Raw genomic sequence first — 19185 nt, 5'->3', positions numbered from 1 at the left:
AGAGAGCAAAGAAAGCAGAGACTGTTGGACAGACAAGGGGGCTTTTTCACTTTGGCAGAGAGACGAGAAAAACAAAATGTGGTGAAAGAAGGGGAATGTAAGATGATGGGAGGTCTGCAGGAGAATAACAATGAGTGGAGAGGCAGAGAATATATGACTTTATCACTCTCCTTATCTGAAGTGTATGTCATTTAGCAGCCACTTCCCTTATAGTCTTTCACTATCAACAAATTGTGGTTTTGACATTTGTAATTCATTGTCACTCTCAAAGGATAACAGATGACAGAACAACACCTGTGTCAGCTAGTTCTTCCCAACAACAAGCTATTGTTTCTGTTTCTGGGGAATTTTGCAGGAATGAAATCAGACACAGAACGCAGAGGTAATAAATGAGTGTGCTCTCTCCTTAAGTCACAGTTTTTTGTACATGCAATACGCAGTCTAATATGAGCAGTGTTTGGGTCTACCTGCCCAGTGAGAAAACGTATCTCCTGTATTATCTAGGGTTGCATTTGCATGGCATACCATACAATTTGCTAATCTACGGTATCATATTCTAGTTTATGACAAGTTTTATGTCTGTCAGGACATAATATTTTTGTAATAAGTATAATAAAGCATTCGTTTATTCAAAAAACTAGGGGTGCAGCAACCAAAAAACTAGGGGTGCAGCAACCCAAAAACTAGGGGTGCAGCAACCCAAAAACTAGGGGTGCAGCAACCCAAAAACTAGGGGTGCAGCAAGGGGTGCTTTAAAAAAGCTCATTTATTCTTCAGTAAAAAGGATGTATTTGTTTCTTTGATACAAAAGGGAAACTAGATAACAAAGAAAACAAAACGTTGGTATTGGTTATCGGCGAAATTGTTATTTTAAACATTGCTATCAGCCCAGAATTTCCATATCGCTGCATCCCAAGAAAACCCCCATGGTTTCATTCCTATGAATGTCCTTTTTGTATGAAAAGTTGATTTTTGATTTTCATTCCCATCTTGTACAATTGGCCCTCTAGGATGGCAGCCAACTTGACCTACAACCCTTGAGTGTCAGTATTTGATAAATGTGTAATACCATGAAACCGTGATATTTTCTGAGATGGTTATCGTAACGGGAAAATCTCACGACGTGGAAGTAAATGTGGTTCAACGTATCTCGTCTCATTGCAAGACATTCATGTCTTGTGCACATGGTTGCTGACAAATAAGTAATTAGTAAATATAATCTCTAATAGGCCTTTCCCATGACCTACATACCAAGCATATAAATGCAACATCCCTGGTTGAGTCCGTCCCCTGAGACTTTATGTTACAACTCCCACTTTCCTGTTATTTCCTGTCAGTTTTCTACTGTATGCTACCAAATACAGAAAGAAAAGCTCCAAAAACACTTAAAATATATAAATAACATGGATTCATATAATATCTAATATTCAAATTTATATTTTAAACTATACAAAACAAGTAATCAGATGGATGGGCTATAAACTGTTACTCTTTTCCCAGAGCTCAAGGCAACTTCTTCCAATTGGTTTTTGTTGTACACTGAATTTACAGTTACATAAAACAAAGCAGCAATTTATCACATTACACTGGAACTAGAAAATGTTTGTTTTGGGTTTTTTGATTATTTTCTGTCAATTTATTTATCATTTATTCGACAAAAATCTTTAAAATACTGTCCTGAAAAGCTCCAACAAAGCTTAGTCAGTAGTTTTACATGCATAGAATTATCTGATTACTGTAAGTTACAAAACTGAAAACATAAATTAATTTCTATCAATCAAAGAGTGCAAGTTTTCCACTTCTAATAATAAAAACAAACTACTGGTGAGTGATGTCTGACATATCAGCGACAGTATCAAGACACAATGTCTACAATTCTTTTCAGCCATCCACCGCTGAACATGAATAGTAAATACACATTCAACAGACAACTGAGGAGTGTTTTAGTTTTCGTCAATTTAACGTCCATTAGCCACAGCTGATAAAATCTGCATGTGACATTTTTCCTTTCAGAGTCGCTGAAGTCCAAAAAAGTGAGACGGCCGTATCAGTGTCACTGTTCCCTGGTTTTGTTTTGACCAGACTTGAACCTTGTTGAGCAAACATGAGGAGGTGTGAGCGCCCGACGTTAACTGTGTTGAAGTTTAACCGACCGCACAACAGCAGACACTTAATAACAAGAGGCCCTCAGCGGGCTTCAAAGGATTTCCTGGAGACTTACATCTCCTGCAGACCCAGATATGTGTGTGTGTGTGTGTGTGAAGTGTATACATGCATGTGAGCAGATTCCTTACATTCCCTATCTTCCCTTCTAAAGGGTGAAGGGTTAACTATGCTGGAAAAGCCTAAACAACCTCACCTCCTCCCCTCCGTCCCCTTTGTGTTCGGCTGCAATCAGGCCTTATTTGTTTGCTTTATGGGTCTGAGCCCTGCACGGTGTGTGTGTGTGTGTGTGTGTGTGTGTGAGTGTGTCTGTTTGCAATCAGACTCCTGTTTGTTTGCCTCATGGGCTCTCATCACCCTTGATTATGGATTTCTGAATGACACACACACACATGTAGACATGCGTTTACTGCTTAGAAACACACTGTATGCTCATGTAGACTCTCTCTCTTACACACACACACACATGCACACACACACACACACACACAGTTTTAAAATACCAGGTAATCAGTACAGTGAGACTAGGCTCATACCAGAGGTCGATGGCAGGAAGGGTGAAGTCCACTTCAGCATCTGCAGCACAATGCGCTGTTTGTTACCGCTCCGTACCGTGTGTGTGTTTGTGTGTGTGTGTTTTAGCAGTCGGACCTTCTTAGACGTTGGACGTTGGTTTGGTGTGTATGAGTCCAATTCATAAGGCGTCAGTTGAAGTGTAAGCGCTGTGAGAAAATTAATCGGCAGTTCAAGGTATTCAGAGTGTCGCCTGAAGTGAAAGTGTAAGACAGGAGCTGGTAACAGAAGCTGAAGAGTCAGTCATAGTGAAAATACTAGAGGGAAGTGCAACCACAGAAATAAGTTGACTAAAGTTGAAAAGTTCTGAAAGACATCATTGTTATCTGATTAACCAGTGACAAAGAAAGACGAGATCAAAGGCAAAACCGACCACGCGAGACGTCTGTAAAACTGATTAGCTGTGATAAGTTAATAAACTCCGTCTGCGGCGGCTCCCGACCACGTGCCCTGCTGTTTACTTGTATGAAAGCTGACTGTATTTTCACCACTTTCTACACAATAACAATGACGACATCTAATTCAAATTTAAAGATTTTCTGCTTTGTTACAGAACTCTCGTAAAAATGTCTGTGCTTTTATTTCCTTCCTTCCATCTTCTTCGTTTTGCTTAATTTTCTTGTTTTATCTCATTAATTTATCGATTGGTTGTCAAAGCATCATCCCGACTGCTCGATTTAGTAAACCACAGGAGTTTCACAGATTAATGGACGTATTAATCATATCTGAGTGACATTTAAATTTGGAGAGAAATGAATTATCAACCCGAAACAAAGCTCAGCCTGAGAACATCATGTTCACTCTATTAATATAACCTGATTATAATAACAAGGTTGTTCATAAAGTCACTTATTCAGTCTCGTTCAGTCTCCAATGTAAGACCAGAAACATGAAGAGAAAAGGCTTACACCACCGGTTATTACACATAAAGGATTACTGTGTCAATCAATTAGATTATTTATGATTTATTTATCATTTCCTGCTTCCAACCTCTAAAAGATGGAGATTTACAGCGTTCCCATGGTTCATATAAAAGTGAATTTATTGACTGTGGCTAAGCCAAAACAAAAGCATCTTATGATCTGATCACTTGTGACGAGAATTTAAAATTATTTATAGACATTTTATAGACTAAATAATCAAAAAAAACCTCCCAGCAATATCAACTATGTCGTCATTTGCAGCATTATTAAAGAGCTTTGAGATGGATTCAAATCAAACATTTTGTAAAAACGTACAAACAAACTGATTAAACGCCAACATGAGGGGGGCGAGCGAGGTTAAATGGTTAAAGGGAATATCCTCTCTCTCTCTCCGGACACCACTGATTTAGTATCATGACACTTAATGTTCTGGTTCCTCTTCTATAACACAGAAACATCTTTTTAACATGTGTGTGTGTCCGAGTTGGCCTCAAGGAATTTGTGTGTGTCTGAGATGACCACTGTGTGTCTGTGTGTGTGTCTGTGTGTGTGTGTGTGTATGTGTGTGGCCAGTGTCATGTATCATGGAGTCGCAGTTTAATGGGCCAGTTAATAAAAACCAGGCCAGAGGAGACAGATAAACTGTAGCAGACCACACGCGTAGAGTACAAACTCATACACACACACACACCCACTGAGCTCCGGCTGCAGCTTTTCATTATCGTTAAATCTGCTGAATACTTCACAGATTTACTGATTCATCTCGTGGGCTAAAAAATGTCAGAAAACAGTGAAGAATGACCACAATTATTCTGTTTATTATCACATAAGTCAGAGAAAAGCTGGGAATACTCATACTCACAGCATTTTTATCATTTTCCCTGGATAAATTGTTGCAGCTTGATTTTCTGACGGTGTCTGGTGTTAAAAACCAGGTGAAGTTCATTCGTGCCTCCTGAGTACATCATTTGAAATTGGGAGTTTTCTAGGGAGTAAAACCAGTAGAAGTGGGAAAACAAATTCACAATTTGAAAAGTGTTGCATGTAATGACGAACACACAGAGAATCATCCACCGAGACGGCCGCGTTTCAGCTTCTTTTAGCTCATTGCTTATGGTTTTATGGCTCACAGCGCTATCGTTTTCTCTCAAAAACTGGGTTTACAGCAATACAGCTTGAGAAAACCCACCAAACCACAGAGAAACAAGGTTAGCTGGTGAGCATAGTGAATGATTTAGTAGCTAAAGAGCTGAATATTTCCTTCAGGAGTTGGTGGAGACCAAAACAGAGCTAAAAGAGAGTGAAATTTGGACTTATATTTGTTGTAGGGCCAGAAGCAAGACTCTGGATTAATCCTAATGTCCCTGTCAAGATGCATAAATAGGCAGCTGTTTGCTAACATGTTAGCCAAATCATCTTAATGGGATGATAATATGTCAATTTAGTGTTTTTGGGGTTGTTCTGCTGCCCCCAAGTGACCAAACAAGCAATGACTTCTACTTTAAATACAACAGAAGCTGCATATTCTTCCATTTTATGGCTCTTTGTTCATGTTTCAGACCAGATATCTTAACTGAAAGTTATGTTGCATACAATTATGGTCATGTCGACCTCCCTACTCTGCAGGAGATTATTAAATCCCGTGTTCCTCTGCGAGCTAAATTAGTTTTCTCCTCCTTCGTGCCATCGTTGGTGAGCAGATTCCGAGCATTTTCCATCAACGTAGCATATTTAGCGATGACAGACCACGAACATACAAGATTAAGAGCCTCGATTCTTCCGAGCGCTGGCTTTTTACCCACCTAATGAACCGCCAACCTCATAAACTCACATCTCCATCCTGTTGATCCAACATGTCTCAGCAGACGAGTAACCAACTGACTAAAACGCACATACTTCCATACGTTTTTCTGTCCACAACGTTCAATAATTCATCTTTAACAGCGTCACAACCAAAGTCATTTACAGTCAGGCCCCTAATCAGACCCAGAATGGTGTGTGTGTGTGTGTGTGTGTGTGTGTGTTTGTGTGAGGACGAGGTCTTGAGGAATGGCAGGAATGTCTATTGTTCAGTTTGGGAAGGAGTGATGGGGGGCAGACTATTGTGTTTCTTGGTTCTTGGCACCGCAGACCTCAGTCTTGCCCCAGTCTCCAGGGACCCAGCGGTACAAAAATCTAAACAACGGGATGTGTGTGTGTGAGTGTGTGTGTGTGTGTGTGTGTGTGAGTGTGTGTGCACTTTTCTCCCATCAATCTGTCTGCGGTAAAATTCCAAACAATCATGTGTGTGTGTGTGCGTGTGTGTGTGTGCGTGTGTGTGTGTGTGTGTGTGTGCGCGTGTGTGTGTCGGGCCCTTAAACCGCCTTCAACAGTCTGACACAAGCATCTACGAACAAGCAAAAAGTTAAAGAGCGAGTCAGCATGTAGACGGAGGAGAAGGTCTGCAGCGTTGGAGGACGAACTCTTCCAGGAACAGATAAAAACAAATGTTTCAAATGAAGCAGAACAAACAAACTGTGAAACCGAGCGGCGCTGCCGAAGCAGCTCGCCGCTAAACACCGAGGAACTGAAACAAGAGACAGATTACAGAAGAGAGGAGGACGAGAGTCAAGGATAATATTTTAGAGGAAGGAATGTAAGAAATAGCCTTGATCTGAGTTTTAATCAGATGTGAAAATCTGAAAAACATCAAGACACGATCGGAGCGGAATGAGGTTGAACAGATGTGTCACCAGGGCTCGATACAATATCGCGTTTCAGTGACAAAACAATGTCGTATTCAGTGGCTTACACTGAGAAACGTAAATGCATTTTGTTTCTTCACAAGCCCTTTTTTCAGGACTTAAACTTAAAACTTTATCGTTCTCGTTAGTTCATCAATATGACTTCCATTAAATGATTATAATCAAGTCACAAACATAAACTGTTAATGGTATATGTTGAGGATGCCTGAGGAAAAGGAGCTCCTCTGTAGTCTGGTGGCCCAACGGCGAATACTTCTGTATCTTTTGCCAGACGACAGCAGAGCGAACACTTGTCTTATTAAGTTTATAAGTAATTATTAGCAAAAAAAGTTGTCCATCTACACACACAGTAGATACATAGCGACAAAATCCTTCATTTGTAGTCATGTCTGCATCCAACTGCAAAGTTAAGTCCAATATTCACTCTTCTTTTCGCTCTGTTTTTGGTCTCCACCACCTCCTGAGGGAAATACTAGTCTGTTTAGCTGCTTAACGCTCCGCTGTGTTCACCAGCTGGTGCAAAATTTTGACTTTTGAGAAAAAGCTATTAAAAACCAGGCAGTGCAGATGGAAAATTAAATGTTTCTCTACAAATGTATGACCTATTTTTTGCCTCAAGTTTGTTTCAAAACCAACAAATGACAGCTGAGCGAGTGACGTGTTTGTCCAGGTCACATTATGTTCTGATTCATTCCTCTCATGTGGTGTTGTTTCATGTTGTTTGTTCTCTATACCATGTTACTAAATCTGAATCTGAGGCATGGAATGTATCAAAACATGTCCAAATCTTTTTTTTTTTTTTTTGTTACCTAAAGTTTCCCTCAACTCTTTCACCCACTTTCCCTTGTTTCCATTCTTTCATCTCCTCTTCCACCTCCCCGTCCAGCCTTCGGGCAAAAATAAATGTTTAGTCAATGTGTAGCACAGATGAAAGAGTGAGCCCAGATGAAAGAGCTTTGTCATAAAGTTTCTGTTTACCCTGTCAAAACATCAAACATGATATCAGCCTCTCTTGTAATTATCATTTTAATTTCCTCATGTTCGCTCCTCCTGCAGCTGAAAGCTGCTGCCACGTAACTCTGGCATGGATCTGGGTCTGTGGGATATTTCCTGCTTTGTTGCCCTGTAATCTGACAGGTTTTCTTTTCACAATCTTTTGTTTGGATTTGCTTCTGAATCTGAGAGAGATTTCCTTCCCAAAGTGAGATTTTCTACTGACATGAAAAGATTGATATCGCCGAAATAAAACAAACAGCTGACACTTTTTCAATGGGTAGAAGGTGAGTTTTGGTTGGCACAAAGCAATCATCTATAAATACAAAACATTCAGAGGAATGAAAACTGTATTGTTCTGGATACACTGGCTGCCGCGGCGGTCTGCAGCTGAACACCTGCATCTTTAAAGAAACGACCTGGCTGATTACGGCTGGTGCAACTGTACTAAATTTGAGACCTAAATTCAAGCAAAGGCTGTAATTTGGGGTTATTTCTCTTCCCACTGGGCATATCTACTGGAAACACTTAAAATGCATGAGCACAGATGACTGGTTTGACTAGACAGAGTAAAACAGAGATTTCTTTTATTTGAAAATGACCGAACCAAACGTCTACAACACAAAAAGGCCTAAACCTCACTTGAAATTTGGTATTTCACCACATGGAGTCCATGTTATTTAGTTAGCGGGTATGACTGTCCAGCTTTGGTGAGCACAGCTGTTTCGAAAAATCATTGTTGGGTATTTTAAAGCAGCTACGAAGAACTTTAATTTGTTGATTCTGGCGGCCCCTGTGGTCAAAAGTGGTATGAGCACCACCCTCTGATGAGGTAATGTATCTATTTGTGGTTATGTAAGATTATTAACTAAAATATGATAATGGTGAAACAAAGTTTTAGTGCCGTTCATACACCTGTGTTAGCCAACCTGAGCCTACAGCTAACATATTTGGTTGCTCTGTGGTTCCCTGGTAGTGTTATGCATTAAGAATACATATATAGAAGTAGCCAATCTTCTTGGTGATGGTCTCCTTTTCTTATGTAGGCTATAAAGAGGCATCAGTATTAAATCAAGACTGTTTCATAACTAGTTAAAAGTTCCTCGTTTTATGTTTAAATACACAAAACAAGATAATCCAAGGTTGTCACAGGGACTGGATGCTTCACAGATTATTGCTCCTCTACACTTTTCTGTTGGTTCAAGATTTCATAAAGACTTTAAGACTCGTGCATGTCTAATAGGCCTGAAAAGCATCCAAACATCAGCACTTAAAGGAAAAATTGTGTGAATTTGACATTTGACTTTGTTGTCAGTAGCCAGTTAACTTACTTAACTTAACTTAACCCAGCGTAAAGACTGGAAACAGGGAAACGATTAGTCCAAAAAACACCTACCAACACCTCTAAAGCTTGTTGTGAGGACAACAATTTGCCATTTTACGGGGAATTGTGTGCACATAATCTCCACAAATATTTCCCCAAATGTTCTTTAATTTCTCTTGTACTTTTCGGCTTCCTTCCATATAAAGTAACAAAGACAAGCTGAGTTGATAAACATGAGCAGGCTCGGCTTATCAACCATTTCCCTTTCAGAAACGGCCCGTCCATACAGTACATAATGGACGCTTGCAATATAGATGCACACCTGCATCTAAAGAGCCGTTTCCCGTTCCATCAGCAGCTGTAAACAAACTGTTTGGTCTTTGTCCGCTTCCCATTAAAAGCTGCTTCTTTTTCACACGAACGTAAACACAAATTTCAACCAACGCATTAAGTCCAAGGTGGACAGGAAGTGGAGTGGGGGGAAACTTTGGAAAGAACAGGAAATGATGCAAAAGTTGAAGAATGTCCTCCTGCCTCTTCCACGGCTGCCCACCGAGACAAAGCTCACACACACACACACACACGCACTGAGCCGTTGGATGTAACAAAAGGTCGGTGAAAACAGGAAGTACTATAGAAGAAACATTTCCAGGTCAAGCCAACAAAACATCCCCCGCATTCTTTCCCCTGCCAGAAATATATTGGAAAAAATCATCAGTGGGTTTAAGAACGAGCCCGCAAAGATGTAAAGAGACAAAAATACTCCTGCTGTGAAGCTGGCAGCGACACAGCTTTGAAAAACAGGGTGGAGGTGATGAAGGGTCACATGCGTGTTGTGGTTTCAGCAAAAAATCTCTCATATCTGCAGTAAATACAGCAGAGATGTGATGTGGCGTTATGTAGTTCCTGTGCAAGATAACGAGTCGTAAATGTCAAATTTACAGCTCGATTGCAACTTTTAGTACTTTGCCAGCAATAAAGTATGAGGTCAGAGTGTGCACATGTTTTGATTATAAACATACAGAGTTTTTGCAGTTTGACGAGCCTGATTTTATCCACTTTCACTTTGACTTTAAACATAATTTAAATGCTTTATATGGGAGTTTAGTGCCTCATGTATATGTTGTTTTTAACCTACATTAAATATCACATTTGAGGAGGAGGAGGAGGAGGAGTTTTTCCAGTTTCTAGAGAACTGTAGACGTTTAGATTTCCATTTTTCTGACCACTTCAACAGATACAATCCGTGCCAACTGGGCAAAGTCCAGGGCTCGAGTACAGATCTGATGGCGTCCTGTCGTTGATAGAAACTGAGACAATAGAAGATGTGTTTGGGACAAACAGAGATGTTGCCCGGGATGCTTCAGGGACCAAAGGGATTTACTACCACTGAACCTGACTGCAACGGAGCACGTCTTCTCGCTGCTACTATAGTTTTTATCATTGGTTAGCTACTCAGTGCAAGAACTATTAAAAATATGACATTAAAATTTGCAAGGATGCAGTAAACTCACTATCAATAGGCAGCACACCCTATTTTTTCCCTGATAATGCTACATCGAGAGATCTAGTTAGCTGTTAGCTGTATATTAACTGCAGCCTAGTCCTATAGTGTGTTTGGTTTAGCGAGTTAAAGCTAACAGAGATGACGATAAACACACAGCAGGACTGAGAGTTTCTGTTCACAGGAACACGAACTGCAGTTTAAAGTGACAACACAACAGGTACAGTAAATACATATACTGAAGTACTTAAGCTGAGTACAGAGTTAAAAGTACTTTGGATGCTGAAACTTTTAATTAATAACTATAGATGATAATAAAGTAAAGGATGTGATTTTGGAACAGTTTGCTTTCATTTCAGGGCAGTTAAACCTGTTTTTCATCGTATTACTGGTTAAAAAGTTAGTTGATTAATCGACTAACTAATGAAAATTCATTAACAATAAGTATATTGACTATGATTCATCTTTTGGTCATCTATAAGGCATTTATCAAGCAGGTTTTGGACTGTTGGTTGAACAAAAGAAGTTATTTTTGAGCCTTCACCTTGGATCTTTTGGACATTGTGATGGACGTATAAACGAAAACAATCAATTAATTAATCGTTATAATAGTTTTGTCCGTTTCTGGATAATTTCAAGCTGGTTCTTCTTACTGTCACACTTCTTAAATGATGTTCATGTTTGTACGCTGCATTCTTTAAGATAATGGACGCCTCGAGGAGAATTAAGAGATGGTAAAACACTAGTTAACAGCAGTGTGGGTCCTTTTTTACCACCAGTTGGCTTGTTAAAATGTCTATAAAGCATCACTCCTGAAATAAAACTAAAACACTGCTGTCTTATCCCTCCACCACACTGCCCGGCGGCCCACTACATTCCTGTGGTTCGCCAAATTTAGCCTGCGGGCCTGCTCTTCTTTCAGCGCTGCAGGACAATGCAGCAAGTCTGAGTTGAATATATCTTATTTAAAGAATGAACAATGATGTGAAGGATGGAGGGAAAAGCACGAACAATTACTGCTAAAGAGAAAGCAAGACGTAATGCCAGCATGTGAAAAGTTATTCTGGGAAGAATCAAATGTTTTTTTTCATTTCTGGTGTTTTTTATTATTAATGTAATGGAAACCTGTCAGATACAATACACCCGTTTATAAATCCAACACACGCTTTACAAGAAAAGTTGCACAAAAGCACCATTTTCCAACTTTTTTTTACTAAAGTTGAACAAATCATCATGCCTCCGCGCCAACTCCACGTTTCCTTCCTCTGCATTTACATCATATAATTAAATCCACAGTACATTTTCCTCGACTGCTCCCTGAGTGAAAAAGCCCATTTATTCACAAAATGCTCCCACAGTAAAAATACCGTACAGGAGGGAACCCCGGTGTGTAATTTCCTGATGTTTCCAAGACAGGCGTACCGGGTACGAGGAGTCCATCTCAGTTTAGGTTAAGTGAGTTTTAATTGAGCTTAGAATAACAGAAAAAGGCACAGACGCGAATTTCTCACACTTACTAAAATACATGTAGACATGTGTACGCACATATAAAAACACACATGGTGGAGTTTCTCTGCAGCTTGGCAGGAATGTTGAAAAACTGTTTGGAAGGCGGCCATTTTTGGAAGAGCAGGTAGAAGAAAACAAAAGGATCAGCGCGTAAAGAAACTGCGGTTATAGTCAAACAAACTTTTCAAGTATAATTTGTATCTTCCCCAAAACACTTAAAAAGTTTAGGCTTCAGAAAAGACACAATGTGTACTGGAACTTTGTTTGTAGCTCACAAACTGAGTCATGTTTTCCACAAAGGGAAGCTGTAAGTTCATGTTCAGACCAGCTCTACATATGTGCCGGACTGCAGCACCTATAGAAAGCGAATACAAGAAGAGCAACAGATTTGATTTGTATAAGAGGACATCCGGGTGTTGCCACATACAGTCCTTAAAAAGACACTAAAAGACACTACTATCTCCAGTATTCAGTAGAAAATATGTCGTCTGGTTAACAAAAATGTCAGCCGTGGAGATGTCTGCTTTCTCTCCAATATAATGGAAATAGATGGCACTCAAATTGTGGTGCTCAAGGATCCAAAACATTTCATTTAAAAGACTTACAGCACTGTGTTTTTCCAGGAATCATGACCCGGTTACTCGAGATAATCAACAGACCTTGTTGTGAGCAATTTCATGTAGGAGCTGTTTTCTTTCTACCAGACTTCACTGTGGCACAGCGCAGAAGGAAACATGCATCGTGAAGCTCGTGCTAGTCACAGCGTAGGCGTCTTCCTCGGCTGAGCTGGACTGCTAGCTAGCTTAGTTAGCTTTCTTGGCTAGCCTCTTTTCCAAGAGTATACATTTGTTTTATTTTGGGGTGAACTGTCCCTTTAAAGCTGCTCCTCTTCAATATTTCAACAATAGAATAGGACTAAGTGTAATATGAAAGGGGTCGCATTACAACAAACACACGCTCAATGGAGTGTTTTAGAGTCTTTCAGGTTGTTGTTTTGGTTTGTTTTTGTTTTCTTTCAGTATTTTGTTGTTTTCCAGCAGCTGGCAGATGTATTTAGTGAAAAACCCACCGTACAATACCTGCCCAGCACAAAATAGCTAAGTTAGCAGCTAGCTTGTGACCACAGTGAAGCATTTAGCAGCTGAAAAAAAACAGATATTTCCAACAGGAGGTGGTGGAGACCAAAATCGAGCTCGCATACAACAGAAACACAACTCCAGATTAATGCTTATTTATTTATTTGCTCATTTCCTAATACCTTTCCTTAATACTGCCAGTCACTTTTGAGATTAAGGTTTGTTCTGGCCAAAAAGTCAACGAATGCTTTTTTTAAAATCTAAAAATAAAAATTCAACCTTGTCATTGGGTTTACAAAGAGTTCTTTAATGTTTTTAAGGCTCGTGTTTCTGGCACTAATTGAAAAACTGCTGACTGTCTCGTAGCTAGTTAGTTATTATCAATAAAAAAACAAAGGAGACTTTGTTGTGTTAATGTTGTTAGTACGGTGTCTTCTTCTTCTTATTCACTCATTGTCTAACAGGCTCCTCACATGCTGAGGTTTAAGCCAAGAAGGTTATTTCTGTTTTCATACCTAATAACGACCTGCTGCGTCAGGAAAAGAAACACGTTCGCATGCCATCTCTGTACCAACTTGTGTTATTAAAAGAGGTGGTAACGAGATTTGGCTTTTTCACTAAGAACACTTTTCCACTGTTAAAACTATACAAGACGAGCCAAGTGTGCAAATGTGAGCGTTTCATCATCCCTCAGCCAGCCGTGTGTGTGTGTGTGTGTTTGTGTGTGTGTGTGTGTGTAGTCTGGCAGCAGGTCGTACAGTACCTACCAAGAGGGCTCCTTGTTTCTACGGTAATGAGTGAAACCCAGCTGTGACGTGATTGGCAGAGAGTCGAGGTCAAAGTGCAACAGGGACCCGCCCAAATACTGAAGCTGTGATTGGCTATTAGTGTCAGTAACTTGTCAATCAAAGCCAGTTTAATACGCGTTTGTGGTCGGAGAGCTGCTTCCAACATACAAATAACAAGGAATACCACATTAATACACATTTCCACGGATTAGAGGTGATGATGATGTTAAAGGTTTATCTTTACAAGGCCTCACTCTTCCAGGTACTTTAAAGGAAAAGTTCACCCGAGAATAAAAATGTAGTTTGGGCTTTTGGAGACTTGGATTTCACTGAACGAGCTGTATGAAACCATTTAATATTATTTATCATTTCTTACGTTTTAAAACAAGTCTCCAGCTACTTCACCTGCTTAGGATGCTGCTTCGCTGCTCCGCTGTGAGGCTCCAGAAATGTTTTGTGGACTACAAAACTTCAAAGTTTGTAAAAACTCTGGCTAAAGATGTTTTATGTCTACTCTTTTTTAGAGCTAAAATGCTTAAAATGCTTTATAATTTTAGTCATTTTTTACAGCAAAAATTGCCAAAAATCCAAGACAGTTGCTTCTGAAATCTCTATATTTCCTAGTGTCTTGGTTTCCGATGATAGCAAACTGATTATTTGGGGGTTTCAGACTGATTTTCGGTCAAAACAAGCATTTTCAATGAGTCGACTTGTGTTCAGAGGGATTGTAACGGCCATTTTTCACTATTATCTGACATTTTATGGACCAAATGATCAATTAATCAAACAAAATAATCTTAATCGTCATGGAAAATCAGTTTACTGCAGCCTTGAAATGTTCCTGAAAAGCTGATATTGTTTACTTTAGAGATATGTGCCATTTTTGGGGAAAATATAAAAAAATAATGATTAACCAGAGAGGAGCAACAGTTGCTGTCCATGTGGACAACACATGGACAATGATGCACACACACACACACACACACACACACACACACAGCTGGGAAAGCCCCTCAGACTCAGACATGCAGCACATACCAGACGCTGACACCCACGGTGGATTTAAACGGGTGGCACGCTCATAACGAGCAGCATTCAAGACATCTACTGTAAGTCCGAGTGTGTGAAAGTGCATGTATACAGTATGTGTGTGAATGTGTGTGTGCATGTCGGACAGCTTTAGACAGGGTGTCCGCCTGCTGCAGAAACAGGAGCGCACAACTCAGCAACGTTCGGACTTCTGGACGGCCGATCCGGTTTCAAAGCCAGAACAAGACGCGTCGCTGCTGCTGCCAAACAGCTGTCTGAGAAGACAACATGAAAGTCCGAACTCCAGTAAAATCTTCCTGCTGGTTTTAAATCTGAGCCCAGTTGAGAATTAGGGAGGGAATCAACGTCAGAGGGGCAGAAAAGTTGAGAAAATAACAAACACAGAGGATATAAAAAGTGAATTTTCTTTCTCAAACATCATTTAAAACTTTATGAACATGAGCTGCAATGCCACCTACATCCACTAAGGGGCAACAACACAAGGTAAAAGGGTGTCAGGAGTTAATTGATTACTAATAAGAAAATAATTCTCTGGCACCAGGTGAGGTTTATATTGCTGGGTCTCTGCATCGAGGGCTGCTAATCTGACATTGTTTCCTAGAGATCAGCGTGAGCCGATGTGCTGTTACATCTGACCTCAGATCTGCAGGGCAGTTCCACCCAACACCCTCTTAAGTCCCTGTTAAGATGCCAACTTGACTGTAGTTCACAGGCTGGAAAAATATTACTGACATTAGTTCTGCTTCCCGAGCAGAAACCAAACAGGGAGGAGACGAGTGGGAAACACAAAACAGCCAACAGCTTCTCCTCCTGTACCGACCGGTGTCAGGCTGCTGGGAATAAACATTAAAGCTGCTCGTGTCTGCAGTGACTCTGTGTAATCTGACTGGAGTCTGCGCTCTCATATTGACAAATCTGCAAAGAGTTATCACGTGGCTGCTGGGGTTTTTGCTTTTACACCCTCAACTTCAGACAGGGAGCACGCTAACGCATTTAGCTTTGCAGCTACAGCAAAGATTTCAGCTTTAAAAAGGGTGTTAATAATGTTTTTTCAAATCAGTTTGGGATCTCTAGGCTTCTGAAGACTTAGATTACACTTGAGCTGCATGGTGCCACATTATGGTTTTTGTTTTGGTTGTGTTTTTAAACTTTATAATCTACTTCAGTTGTTTAGACGAAAGCTGCAACGATGTTTTGTGGAAACTTCACCAGACTTTCCATCTAATGGGGGCGAACTTTTCCTTTAAATCCAAAGTTTTTCATGTTTTGAATTTATCAGCAGGATCACACGCTTTCTCATCAACCTCGTAGGCATCTTGAGCGTATAAAAAGCTTTGAAAACCCATCAGGAAAAGTTAAAAAAGTGCTGTTATCAGGCTAAAAATGTGCACTGATGTTTGTACTATCACCTGCTTGCAGGTTTTGTTTTAGCATCTCGCAGTTGTTTAGTTTTTCATAACTTTACTGTTCTGGTTCACTAATCTGATGCCATTGTTTTACGTGATTTAAGCAAAAGAGAAAGCTCTGATAGTGCTGAACGACAAGGACGAGCACCTATTATGTTTCTGACTCTGTGGATCTCTAGAGAGACCAAAGCGGGTGCTACAGTCCAGTTTCCTGTTCCCACTGAACTGTTCGTTCCTCACCAGTCCTAAGGTGGATTTCCATCGGACCTCAGATTGTCAGCATGTGTTTGAGAGTGTTGAAGCTCCTCTGTACCCTCGACCTCTGATTTTCACTTACAGCCCTTCTGCTGCTGTCAGACACAGAAACCTCCCAGAGAACGTACAAAAATCTTCTAGCTGCAGGTAAAAAATGCTGGAATTTTCCTTTAAAGTCTCGTAAGAATTCACAGGAAACTTAAATCTATAATTAATCTTTTCGTTGACTTGTTTCCTTTGAGATTAGGATTACTTAACACACACACACAACCCCAGACATCCAGTCCTCCTCCTGCTCATCAGAGTCTGTCAGCTTTCCTTCTGACACCCTGGAGGTCAAAGGTCACTTCCTGTGAGACATTCCCTATCTGTGAAACGCTGCCTTGATGTGTGTTTGCATGTCAGGCCGGCAGATTCCTGAACGTCTCCTCCTTCACCTTCCTTCCCCGCTCTGGTAAACCAACGCCAAGAGTCGGCGAGAAGAAGAAGAAGCGGAGCGAAACAACGGGCGACAAACGCACATCCGTTCTTGGAAAACAATTAAATATTCACTTTGAAGTCGTGAAACTATGTGCAGACATCTCGTGTGCGTGTCAACGATGATTGACGTGCTCGTTGCGTCGAGTGTTTACCTCCTGACTGTGAGCTTCAGGATCCGGTACGATCCCTTGATGAGGATGAGCGCTTCCTGTCTGCTGCCGTAGAGGGCCGATCCGTTTATGTTAATGAGCTCGTCGCCGACCTTCAGCTTCTCGCACAGGGCGGCCTTCCCTCCATCCTCGATCTGGGAGACAAAGACACCGATTGGTTGAGATAAAAGACAGAGAAGTTGGAAGGCACACAGAAGCACATTGAGATTAAGAAAAAAGAAAGACGTCGGAGGGAATAAAAAAGTCACTCATGGACGGTTTAACTCTGCCAAGCCGACTCCTTTTAAAACCCATTTTTGGAGACATTTTTTGTTGAACTGTCTGCGTCCACATGGCAACGGCGCCCCGAAGAGCATCTCCAAAACAGAGCGAAACACACATCCCACAGAAAACCCATCACATTCCTCTGTAATAGACTTGTGTGTGTGTTTGCCACAGCGCTGACTGAGGGGTCACACAGTGGTGCTGTTAATGCATTGCTGGGATGTTTCAGCGTGTGTTTCTGGCGCTGCAGAAAGGGGTGAAACGCTGGCGAGTGTGCGGCGCAGTGTGGTGCGAGGGGTTCGAGTTCAGCCATAAATCACATCAACAGACGTGAGAGGAGGATGAAAGGGAGAGAGACGGGAACACACACACAGATGAACGGGGGGGGGAACTGACCCGACTCACGGAGTGGACCGAAGGCAGGGAAAACCACCCGGGCCAACTATGACGGAACAGAAATTAGTGGTGGACGTGATTGTTTTTCAAAACGGAAAAGAGATTTTGTAATATGTCACTTTACAGTTCGTTCCAACCTATAAAGACTACTGTAAAATCAAAAAAATGTAACCTTGCGGTGGATCTAAACCAAAAGTGAAAGCAGAAACAGGGTTCTATCCGAAGAAAGACGCAGGTTTTTCTAATCCAGTGTACTTTTCTCCTCAAAATTAAGAAACATCCTGGGTTACTCAAGAAGTTAAGGAAGAAAACCTCTTTTTAAACCAACGTTGGCAGTGATATAATGTGTTTTTAGAGAACCTTGGCTTAAATAGCCTCATTTTGGCATGGAGTTTGGTGCAAGTATAAAGAGTTCATTTCATGGATGACTGATACCATTAAGAGAACGCTGGATTAAATGTTTAATGTGATTTCTCCAGAAGTAATTTTCCGCTCTCTAACACTCGACAAACAGCGAGTCAGGTCGTGTTTATTCTCCGGCTTTTTCAGGGGTTGCTAGGCAGATCAGAAGTAGGTGATAATACGCTCCCCTTTCAGATATCAAACCCAGATGAATTCCACCATTAACCTCATATAAAAGCGGTTTAAAGATGCTTCGGGGGCAAATATAAAGAAACAAATTCCCGATTACATAGTGTGAAAATGTAGAGCTGACTCCCTCCCTCTCTCGCTCCATCATTCATTCATTCATTCATTCTCCTGCTGCACAAATCAAAAGGAATGCGTGTCATGGAAACACAGGTCCGATTTTACGGTTTGAGGGTTTTACAGACGCGCAGCGGGGAACTTTGCCCCGCGAGCCAACTCAAACATAAATCGAGATCTTTCATATATCCACTCGTGCTCTCTGCCATGTTCTCCTGGGCCCGATGCCGTCACGACTTTCTGGCTTCAAAGGTTAATATTTGAGAATCTGATCCTGCTGTAATACCACTCCAAACACGGGAAAAACCCTGCAGCGGGCGAACGCATTTCAGCTGGGCAGCTACTTCACAACTTCTGGTTTGATGTCGTCTGATGTCAGGCCTGTTCTTGTGAAAGGCGAAACAGATTCGTGCTCGGCTTCTGTCGACATTTCTTACACCAGGGATCCAGTTCAAGACCTGGCTGACGAACTGACGCTGCCATCAAGATAAAGACGGACCGATTCGTCATCTGTCTTCTGACTTTTAAACAGCTTTAATCTGCTTTCATACAGGCGCATGATGTGATTGTGTCCTGTCTACTTATTTACATCAGTAGCCGGGTTTCTTTTCATATGTTTTCAGTGGAATTGGCAAATATAGTGAGAATACAAGGAGTCGGTTCATTGAGATAAGCAGCAGGTGACGCGAAACTCCAGTCAGGTGCTAATAAACCATCTTACAGGAAATATGGCTGCATCGGTTATTAGTTCAGGCCATGAAATTGCTTCTTTTGTCCAACCTACAGCCCAAAACCCAAAGACTCTTCATTTACAGTGATACAAGACAAGGAAATGGAGCAAATCCTGACATTTAAGAAGCTG

The 19185-nt window shown here is 40.9% G+C and overlaps 1 protein-coding gene across 1 annotated transcript in view; it reads right to left on the bottom strand.

Annotated features, from left to right (window-relative positions):
* shroom4 (shroom family member 4) overlaps nt 1–19185 on the bottom strand; it is a 68798-nt gene that overhangs the window by 26785 nt on the left and 22828 nt on the right. The window contains exon 2 of the mRNA XM_073475574.1: nt 16941–17092. Coding sequence (XP_073331675.1) covers nt 16941–17092 — 152 coding nt within the window. The remainder of the gene's footprint in view (nt 1–16940; nt 17093–19185) is intronic.

The sequence above is a fragment of the Pagrus major genome, chromosome 10, assembly GCF_040436345.1.
Source record: "Pagrus major chromosome 10, Pma_NU_1.0".
NCBI lineage: Eukaryota > Metazoa > Chordata > Actinopteri > Spariformes > Sparidae > Pagrus > Pagrus major.
The sequence above is the reverse complement of the archived record's forward strand: the minus strand, read 5'-3'. Positions and strand labels throughout refer to the sequence as shown.